The sequence below is a fragment of the Andrena cerasifolii genome, chromosome 3 (assembly GCF_050908995.1).
Source record: "Andrena cerasifolii isolate SP2316 chromosome 3, iyAndCera1_principal, whole genome shotgun sequence".
Lineage (NCBI taxonomy): Eukaryota > Metazoa > Arthropoda > Insecta > Hymenoptera > Andrenidae > Andrena > Andrena cerasifolii.
Window position 1 is genome coordinate 21158308 of NC_135120.1, and position 11159 is coordinate 21169466.

General features: G+C 42.3%; 1 protein-coding gene across 2 annotated transcripts; it reads left to right on the forward strand.

The window, feature by feature from the left end:
* Positions 1-7360: 7360 nt before the first annotated feature.
* Positions 7361-10944, forward strand: LOC143366788 (BTB/POZ domain-containing protein 1). Of its 2 annotated transcripts, none has more exons than XM_076808144.1 (6): positions 7361-8017; positions 8141-8824; positions 8894-9053; positions 9124-9281; positions 9359-9593; positions 9667-10944. In XM_076808144.1, the coding sequence occupies exons 1-6, from the start codon at positions 7749-7751 to the stop codon at positions 9826-9828; spliced, it is 1668 nt and encodes a 555-aa protein (XP_076664259.1). In that variant the 5' UTR covers positions 7361-7748; the 3' UTR covers positions 9829-10944. The 2 variants fall into 2 exon arrangements, with proteins under 2 accessions (XP_076664259.1, XP_076664258.1); XM_076808143.1 differs by having other exon boundaries at positions 7364-8017; positions 8138-8824.
* Positions 10945-11159: the final 215 nt, after the last annotated feature.

Genomic DNA, 11159 nt, shown 5'->3' on the forward strand with positions numbered 1-11159 from the left:
GCGAATCGAGAAGCGGATTTTTCTGTCAGTTAAACTGCATTTTAATACGTAATCACGTTGTTCGGCGAACTTATAAACGCGCGCAAGTGTGCGCCCGGCGTTACATAAATTAATTGAATTACATAAATTACACGAATTTTTCACGAATCAGCTGGGCGAATGTTAAGAGGAAAATGTTGACAGTCACGTGGAAACGATTGAATTTCCGGGAAATTCAGAATAAATCCGCGGAAATGTTCCTTCTGATTGCATCTTATATTAATGGCTTTCGGACTCTGTAATTATTTTCAGATCTCTCAATAAACAACCAGAAGTTACATCCATTTTATAGTCCTACGGTAATTTTACGGTTCTGAGAAGCGTGCCTCTATAAATGCGTGTAGTTGGAACAGAATAGGCGCACCCACGATACGTGCATCGTGGCAATAACGGCGTCACGTGCAACGACAGCTTAAAGACGTCAATTAAGCGGGGATTTTTCAACGTCGGAGGGAATAAATTGGCTCGCGGTCTAAAAATCCCGGCTGCTCTCGATAAATCGATGTGCTGGTCGCGTACCTCGCTCGCCGCCCCTATCCCGAATACAAGCGTGCACTTATACGTGTCCCGCGGACGATATTCTAACGAGTTATCGGGACGCGGTTGCACGGCGCATAAATCAAGGGAATCGTGCCCGATCTCGCCTCTTATCCGGGGTTCGAGGTACCGCGGGACGAAATTCGAATAGTCGCCGATCGTGAGAAGGGCAACGGACGTAGGATTCGCCGCTCGTCTACTTGCAAAGGATTACGTTATCGTAATTGTACGTTGCTCCAGATACGCTAACGGCGACTTGTTCGCAATTATTTAGCCGTGCCTGTAATGGATTCCCAGGTGTTCACAGGAATATCGCGATCGAGTGGTGGCAGACACCTTGAAGTATGCAATTTACGAAGGTACAGTGTCGGAGGATATCAAAGAAACTTAAATTGCAATTTCAGATTCAACGAAGCACCTAAGTAGTTATTGATATATTGAATAATAGCGAATCGCAGGTAGTGCTAATTATCGAAGACGTTCCCACTGATATGGAAGAACTGATCTCGCGCGGCATTCTAATCTAAGTCTAGTGACTCTCAGATACGCTCAATCTTCTCGCTTGAATGGTATTTCAGTGTAATAAAAGAAACATGTGTAATTCCCCTAATTGTATGCTGTCGATGCTGTTGCGTATCAGAGTGCACAGTCTATCATTTACAAAATATATAGGTATCAGAGCCATTCAACAGTGAACGCAACCGAGTTCTACGCCTATCTCACAAGAACCGAGACGTTATCTTCCCATTGTAATGGGACACGCTGCAACAGCTGACAGTTGCATAGGGAATTATTCACAAAGGACAGATCTGAATCACGAGCTCTCCAGTAGACAATAAAGCAGAAAGATTAACGTGTCGCTCATTGCCAGAGACATTAACTCATTGCTTTACGACCGGTGTCTTTTATTCATGAAGTAGACCGCAGTAGCTATCATTGGAAACTAAATAGCCCCTGTTTATGCTTGGGCACTAAAATGTGTCAACATCTTGAACGAGAGCAAAAAAAGGAGACGACACTTTCAGTGTTTGGTGTAGCGAAAGAATTTGGACGCAGATGGTCAGCGTGTGCAGTACGACTTGTAACATCTAGTATACCGAAAATTCGGTATTAACGTTTAAATAACACTGCGACGCTAATAGCCCATTTAATATTTATAAGTACGGGCCTCGCGGAGGCAGAAGGATTCGAGGCACAGGTATTGCTTCGCAGTTTCATTTTTGCGTAATCGGTTGTGTCCGTTTCTGTGTGCCTGTGCATGATATCATAGGTAACTATGCAACGAATGCGTTCTCACAATTGGCCGCGGTTAAACAGTGTAATACGGTTACAGCTTACTACAATGGGGCGCAAAAATCTGAACGTGAAAGTATCCCGGCTTTGACTCGCCTCTTACGTAAGACGAGTGGGAGTAGAGGCGCTTTAAAAGTGTGCAATGCGTGCAATTACCATTTACTGGATGAACGGTGGCAAAAAGATAAAAATCGACAACGAAAATAAGTGAATTATTCCGTCCAGTTGTATCTGGTACTCCAACAACAGTTTCTTTCAGTTAAACGAAGGTACCCCTTGCGAATCCAATGAAAGTACCCTGATTAATCATGAAGTATCGGGATATTTAAATTATCCATGTACTGGATGAACGGTGGCAAAAAGATAAAAATCGACAACGAAAATAAGTGAATTATTCCGTCCAGTTGTGACGTATCTGGTACTCCAACAACAGTTTCTTTCAGTTAAACGAAGGTACCCCTTGCGAATCCAATGAAAGTACCCTGATTAATCACGAAATATCGGGATGTTTAAATTATCGTCTATGCACAGAGAATGTACGTATTACATTAGCGATATATCGTGCAACGATCGCCAGTAGGTACATTAAAGTACCTATAATCAGTTTAACCGCTCCATAATGCGTCTCTCACTAAATCCCACCAGAGAACTCTTAATCCTCCCCCGGTTCATCCCGCGACACGAAGCTGCAAATGTCGTTGGCGTTAGGCCTGATGAAGCGACAAGCCTAAAGGAGTTATGGGTTTCAATGGTCCATTCGACGATCGTCGTAAAAGCGAATTTATATACGACGATAACTGGGGACTAGTGTCGATCATGCTTTTTTCGTGGATGAATGCGTTACAAGATTATGTAAAGGTTGGATTTTCATAACGAGACGCTCAAAGACAATTCTACTGAGGAGGACATAAAATCGATAGGGTAATGCTGTATTTCCTACGTTTTATATCTTCGTTGCCATATTAATTAAGAATTATTCCCCGGGCGCAAGAGAATTAGATTCACAGAAGAATCGCAACGCCTTGGGAGGCGATAGCTCTTTAAATATCCCCGCTGTGGCCGTGATTGAAGAAAACAAGCAGTTAAATGTGCGAGCTAAGTAGAGAAGCGCGTTAAACGGCTCATTGTCGTTCTTTAAACGCGCTCCCATATAGCCGCGGTCGATACGCACAGGAAAGAAGGGTAGCCAGGTTTTAGCTCGGCGATCGTAAAGCGAGGTAAAGATCGTGTGTTCCTTTAAATGTCGGTATCGTGTTCTGTCGTGCGGTCGCGTGCATCGTCGAGATTAATCAACTCCTACGAGCTGCGAGCTTCCAGTCGCGGTAAACGTAATCATTGTCGTGTAACTATGATGGCACAATCGTGTTTGCAATAAAGTGGCAGCCGCGATCGTAATTATACCTTCGGCCACAATCTGCATCGATACGACTGTCGTTCTCGCGTTGAAACAGATGTTAGGAAAACACCCAAAAATAGTAGGTATGTCTTCTCCAGAGTTGGGCAAAGTGTAATCTAATTACAGCTTACAAAGTGCGATTAAAATCTAATTGTGTAGTTGATTACACATTATTTTCCGTAATCGTTAATTTAGGTAGTTGAACTCTGGTCTTCTCGTAATTGGGCTTTATCGCCCACCGCTTAACAATTGAAAATTCTCTAGCCTCGCGCCGGTTTCTTATGGATTGCATCCATATTATTGGATGGTTCCTTCGATTTTCCATCAGCGACCGGGCTTACCTCCCCTAGCGACAGTCGTGCATGCACTTCGAATTACGCGTGCCTAGCACTGCGCTGCATTCGCGCGCACTCAATATGCAGGCAGAATAATATCGTCCGTACACACGTTTGCGCTTAGTGCCAAAGAAGCAAACGTTTCGCTCGCGATATTGAACGGCGTAGAATTGTCGTTACATAAAGTGACCATTAAGAAGCGTGGACGTCACTTAAACTCATCGCCAGGCAGTTTCGTAATGTTTTCCTTTCGTATTCGTGTCGTTAATTTAGCATTAATTCCGTCAATAAATTCGTCGCGTAGGAGATAATAATGCAATAACGCTTTTCAAACGTGGCCGCGTGCTTTCGTCGCGGTGCGTCGCTTTTGAAAATAACGCATTACGAAGGACTGGACGGTCGTGGGTCTAGGTAAAAGTAGGATCTATGTATACATCGGCGAAGCTAGTTCGGTACGAGCGTTTACCTGCTCATTTATATCCTACATGATGTATACCAGGGCCTCGATGAATCGACACGCTAGAGATATGCTTCGGATTACGTAGGAAAGAAGATAAGGTGCGCAAAAAGCTTTCCATGAAATATACATGTGGTAATATTTGATGCTAGTTTGTTTAAATGATTGTCCAAGCCCCTACTTCTAAAGTTCGTTTCCTCAGCAGTGATATTAAATCAAAGGTATGCCCACTTGCGGTGGTAAGACACATCGAAGTCTGAAGCTACCTGTTTCAATAATTATCTCGACGAGTCGAATAAGAGAGCGGCCAAACCGCTCAGACAGCGCGCACCAAATTAGAAAAGTTCTACATTCAAGATCACACCGTTGCTCAAGAGACAGATTCCCCCTAATCCTATCAATCACGCTCGACAAATACAACAAAAGAAGAAGGACAAACAGCGTAACAGGATCGAATAGTGATCATAGCGTTACGCGACTCGCAGCACCCATTAATTTCTTGTTACGTATTTACGTCTGGTGATCGATCATGTCTCGGGGATCATATAAAAATCCGCGTTAACTTCTTCGCGTAAGTAGCATGATTCATTAGGGGGGCACACGCGAGATCATTAGTCGAGGCTTCTGGATTGTGTGTCAGCCATCGAGAGGGGCACGACACCGATGAGGCGTCAGGCGCCAATCTTTTATTCTCCCCCTAACTTTTCTAAGCCCCCTCTCACCGTTACACCCTGCTTTCCCATTTTCCCAGGCATAATCGTGGAACGCAGCGTCGCGTTACCTATCGATCGTCTCCATTAACTAGTCCGTTACACAACGAACTATAACTATTGCCAAACAATAGATTATACCGCGGCTGTGCGCCGTCGCTCGGCGTATAGGCCGAGTAGGGATCTGCCTTATGCAAGCGTTACATACATTTGGTTATATTACCGCCCATTACGTAATGCGGATTACAAGGCGAAGGGAGAAAAGTGTTACAAATTGTCGATACAGCCAGGATACACGCCGATACGGTTTATCTGGGTTACGTGAAGAAAATAAACGAAACTGGTCATGGTACCAGCTGACTGTTGCACAATTTGCGGGGGGGAAAAGTTGACCTCGCGAGTTCTGCCCGGTTTCCTCGATTACCAACGGCTTGGAAGAACTCTATGATTAAAGCAAGAAGTGCGCTAGGTCTGTTACAGATACTGCTATTAGAACCTGTGTGTGTATACGTATGCCTCATGGAAATCTGGCAAAATCAAATCAATATCTAAGTTCGGATACTCCAAACGGACCACCACTTAACCACTGGCTGAACTTCTGAATTACAAATTCATGGAGCGGACGACTCTAACGAATCCTGAAAGAATTTGAAAGTTTAAGTTCCTTAGCTGTTTTCCAGATAATGAACGAAATATCGAACGAACCCTCTACCTTAACGTCTCTGTTATGTAAATTCGAACGAATAGGTGGTCACGTTTGTGCTTCCGGTTCGCAGTGGGATATCGGGCTCAAAGAAACCGGGGTCCCCGCGGCAAGAGGAAGCCCAGTGGTTCATGCATATCATTTATATTAGGCACCCGTTGATAATCAAACATTCTGTGCAAGGCGAGCGGAATCGCTGACTTTGAAACGTTCACGGGACGTTACGAAACGGGTCTTCTTACCTTGTAGCGTCGCGTCATATAGGAGAGGGTCGGTATAGCCATTCGCGCGCGTAAGAGGTTGGTTACATGAGCGTGTAAATATTTCGCTTACGAAGAACGGTTTATACGTTGCGTTATGCGCACCTCTCCCGGTGCCTTAAAACCTCGAATTACATAACGTCCACGCCGTTTGATGTTTTATGTAACGTCGCGGCACGTTACCGACGAAATCAGACATCGCCGCCGTCGAACGAGAAGGAACCGTAGAGAGGGCAACCGTAGAGAGGACCTAACCAGTTACCCACCGATTCAATCGTGTCGCCATCTCGTGGTCAAATACGCTATCGATGGGGGATGTAGGAAATAATGTATCGGATAATGTAACAACGTAAGCTAAATGTTGGTATTTCAGAAATCACAGACGAGGTACAGGATAGACCTATCACAGGCCAGGTATAGAAGACAATGGAGTGAAAGGTTTATTCTACGCTATGTTCCGCATAAGAGCGTACCAACGCTCCTACCGATTTGCGACCGATCTGCGCAGCTCCCTCGGATCTGACACGCGCGATTGGTCGTAGCACTTTCGTGATTGGTCGCAGCACTTTCTCTGTTAGTTTACTATCAGTCAGCAGTGTATCCCTACGCGAAACGAGTACGCTCTAATGTGGAACGCAGTGTATACCTGGTCTGTGGACCTATCATCTTATGGATGTTCGTGTCGCCACACAAACTGTGTTACCGACCGAGATAATTTGAGGACTGAATGTAGCGGCATCTGCTCATGAACAGCGTCCAACTCAGCAACTACTCTGAAATGTGTTGAAATGCTGAAAGGTGTTGCATGCTTGTATAAGTGGTAGGCTTTTGCTACGCTTCGAGAGGGCATTGCTATATCACGCGATCCCTCTCTATCTCCGCCAGCTGATCCGGGATTATCCGATCCGCAGGGATCGGTTTTGGGTCCCCTACTATGGAACCTCGCCTATGACGCGGTGCTGCGGGTGCCGATGCCCTCACCGGAGGTGTCGATGGTCTGCTACGCGGACGACTGGGTCACACCTAGTGTTGCTCTTGACGAGTCGCTCGGTGCGAGAGGAGTCGTCTGGGAGGCGTCGAGCGCTTTTCTCTTTCGACTCGGACATTAGGGTGGTAGGAACTGCGTCATTCAATGCTCCTTTCATTCTCAACCGTAGTCTTTCCTTCTTTGCTAAATTTCTTTTAATCGAGTGATTGCTTGGCAGTTCTTTAGTTTCTATATCTAAACCGAAGAGATCGATTGAACTTTGTTTCCATCCATCTCTTTGGTTTGGTAGGCTAAGGGTATTATGTACAGGGAGATCGATGGAACTTTGATTCCATCTATCTCTCTACGGGTCTCAAAACGCAGCAACCTCCTCGTGGTGAGAGCTGGTAATCGGGGAAAACCGAGCCGATAGCTGTGATTGTGAAATATTCTAGTCAGATATAAGAATTTCTTTAACTTGCAATACTATGGTAGAATGTAAGAATAAAATACGTAACTTGAAATGTTCGATTGAAAAAAAAGGTCTATCCTATACTTCGTCTGTGCGAAAACTAATAATACCACAGATAATGCCTGACTCGAATTCCCATAAGATGTCAGGTCTATCCTACACCTCGTTAACACAACCTACATTACCTACCAGCTATGAAATGCTGTTGCCATCTAAGCGGACAGAAGTGCACTATCACAGCAATTATGGTATAGTGTGTGACAGGTAGGATTTATTTCGGAGCACATTCTAATCAGGTGCCATTCGCAAAGGCACGTGTATACTATTTTTACGGGTGGCACCTGCCAGTGATCAAGTGCATAGATTACTTTTACACGATGATGTTTTCCCTCTTCATCCGTTTACTGTAATTTAATAACACGTCGAAAATCTTCAACGGCTGCGCGTGCAGACCCCTGAATAATTGCAACGAGGTGGGCGAACTTATGAGAACGTTCGTGCCGCTTCCTTCGACGTGACACGCAGTAATTAGATGAAACGGGGCAGTACGTTGAGAAATATTACGTCTTATGCATCAAAATGTCGTCGGAGGCTTCCTCGAGCGATATGCCGAATGTCATACCGAGATTGCATAATTTACGCTTGAACCAGGAGAACGATGATCCCCAGCTAAATGTGAATTTTGCCACAACTGGCGATTCATCTCCTGAAACTGTACGAAACACCCAGCCCATTGGTAATGTCACCCTATCGCGCGTCAGACGTGCACTCAATTTTGTGTGCGACGAAGATCAGCCGACTACATCTGTGGCTAGAAACGGAGAGTCCGTCTTCTCCAATGGAGACAAGTAAATATCTGAGCCGATATATATATAATATATTGTACAACTTTTCAATTAAGTCCACTTTCAGGTCCTATTCTTAAAGGCATTACCTTTGTAATAGTTGTATCAACATTAATGTTTCAGTAGGCCTCCAACAAATGCAGCGAATACATTGCATTTAGAAGGAAGACCTCAAAATAATGTTGCTTTGGAAAACACCTCTATAAATAGCCAATCAACGGTCGCGTACAATTGGCAAGGGACAAAGGCAAAGATGCGTGAGAGAATCGTGTTTCTTTTTAATAATGAGATACTGTCGGACGTCAGCTTCATAGTAGGAAGGGGAGCACAAAAGCAGCGTATACCAGCTCATAAACTAGTCCTGTCTTCTGGAAGTGCCGTTTTCGATGCAATGTTCAACGGAACACTTGCAACAGCTTCTTCAGAAATAGAAGTACCTGATGTAGAACCCACTGCTTTTTTGGCAGTGCTTCTTTTTTTATATACGGATGAGATACAGATAGATCCCGAGACTGTGATGACGACATTGTATACAGCTAAGAAATATGCGGTGTCCGCTTTAGAGAAGCATTGCGTGGATTACTTGAAGAGTAACTTAACCAGTGACAATGCTTTCTTACTTTTAACGCAAGCTCGCCTGTTCGACGAGCCTCAATTGGCCGCGGTGTGTTTGGATACCATAGATAGATTTACAACAGAAGCACTAAATGCAGATGGATTTACAGATATCGATATTGATACGTTGAAGATCGTTTTGGAAAGGGACACACTTCATGTTAGAGAGTCTACAATATTCCAAGCAGTTCTAAGGTACAGAAGATTGCATATAATTGTCTTCTTGCTGTACAAGCGTATACTTATTTTCCTTACCCTAAATAGATGGTCAGAGGCAGAATGTATTAGGCATCAGCTACCAGTTACTCCAGAAAATCAGCGTTTAGTCTTGGGCAGTACTTTTTCATTGGTTCGCTTTCCTTTGATGTCGAAAGAAGAATTTACCGCCGGTCCTGCGCAATCTGGTCTTCTAAATTATGCCGAGGCTGGTGTTATAACTGTATAGTCTAGTATAGTTTTTACGTAACAGTTCTTATACTGAAAGGATGTTTTAGGTTCTTTCATTATTTTCGTATTTCATACTAAATCCAAAGCCAGTTGTAGGATTTCAAACAATGCCCCGCTGCTCTATAACTGGCAAGGAACAAACAGTATGCAGATTTCAACAAACTAAAAGCAGATGGGGATATAATGGAACTAGCGATCGCATAAGGTAACTTTCCAGATGAAATCCGGAGAGTACTACGATTATAACATTCGCAACATAAATTGTTTATTCTTGTTTATCAGATTTAGCGTTGATAGACGTATATTTCTTATTGGTTACGGAGTATATGGTAGTATGCAGGGTTCAGCAATATATGAAGTACTAATAGAGTTGATACACACTGCTTCCGGGAAAGTTATTGCTTCAAATTCATCAAGTTTCAGCTCTGATGGTTCAAAGTACACTTACCGCTTAATGTTTAAAGAGTTAGCAGAAATCTTACCCAATACGATTTATACTGCATCAGCAACATTTAAGGTATGTATAATAATAGTCCGTTAATTTTAAAGCTTGCTAATTGAATTCTAGTGTCGCATGATAATTATTTCAGGGCCCGTATTCCCATTATGGAACTAAGGGTTTGAAAACTGTCATGGTGGATGGTGAAACGGGGAATGGCAAAGTTAAGTTTGAATTTAGTATCGAGGCTGGCGATAATAATGGAACGTCTACCGATGAAGGACAGATTCCTGAACTTATATTTTACACTTAATAACTCATGTGCATAACACTGACATTCCTTTTATCCGCCTCATTGATTTCAAAATTCATTACGCATTAAATTGAATCGTACAAACAGTTTTGTATGTCAGTTTTCTTTGTTAATTATATATATTTTATCGCTATTAACAGAATTTAAATCGAACGAACCACAAGCATTTGAACAAGTTTTTCAAGCTCCGCTTACGTTGCAAGCAAACGGATAGATACGTTATAGTCTGTATTCGATCGAGAGTGTTGAGAGCATGAAACTTGTAGATCTCAAAAAGGCCTTATTGGGAGAAGAGACTGATACATGCCACTGATGTTAAATCAATGCTTTAACTTAATTAATTGAGTATCTGAACGGTTGATTTCTTCAAAATTAAGTAGAACTTAGTTTCCCGCTGAACCCTGAAAAGAACGATGGGTTCGTTACGGGTTTCGGGGGTAAATAAGTTTTAACAAGCTTGAAGAAGATGGCCATTAATTGCGCACGCTGCAAGTAACAATATGTATGACTGAAGAAAATCTATTTTTCTATTTCTTCAAATAACATGTACATGAGTTGTAAATTTACGCCTGTGGAGACTGTGAGATTTTGTGGAAAAAGTGATGGACTCTCGTTATCATTGTTCGCAATGCATAGTAGTTTAAAGTAGTTTAATAATTTAACAATGCTTTCCTTGACAAATATATAAAATAAAATGAAATTGAACTTGGTACACGTGGTCGATTAACACTGTATAAAATAATATGATACAGTCTAAAGCTTATTAAACATTCGTTAGGAAATTTAGCAATAAATATGCCTCTAAATTTTGAGAAATTCTCTGTATCATCGCTGAAGTTTGTATGATATAAGTGTAATACTTTAAGGATTCACGTATTGTTTCCTCGTAACGGTAGATGTAACGAATCTTCCAAGTTTGTTGTTCTTTGTACTAATTAACTGCACAGACTAGTCAACTATGATTCATTTACATTTGCACAATGAAGAAAATATGTGTATCAGCGCGATATTTTTGTCGATAGCGTGTAATTTTTATTTATACTTTGATTGTATTATATAATAAGAAGATGCACATACAACTATTGAGTGATTAAATAAATTATTTGTTCATTGAAATACTTGTTCCTTCATTTCCATCTCCACCAGAATGTGAAATTTACAGTTTATTATCAAATTAATTTACTTCACATTATAGACATATTGCAATTGGAATATAATTTGTCGATGGAATAATGAAATTGGACAGATAAAGAGATCAAAATGGCTAAGTACTGTGCCCGGATGGAAAGAAGTCGGTCGAGAAACTCTAAGGTCCGAATAGTATATCCCTA

What these genes read in the sequence shown, in the direction of transcription:
- LOC143366788 (XM_076808143.1), top strand. Translation starts at nt 7,749, where the DNA reads ATGTCGTCGGAGGCTTCCTCGAGCGATATGCCGAATGTCATACCGAGA. An exon ending in GTCTTCTCCAATGGAGACAA is followed by an intron (nt 8,018 to 8,137) that starts GTAAATATCTGA and finishes TTAATGTTTCAG; the next exon opens with TAGGCCTCCAACAAATGCAG. An exon ending in CTGCATCAGCAACATTTAAG is followed by an intron (nt 9,594 to 9,666) that starts GTATGTATAATA and finishes TAATTATTTCAG; the next exon opens with GGCCCGTATTCCCATTATGG.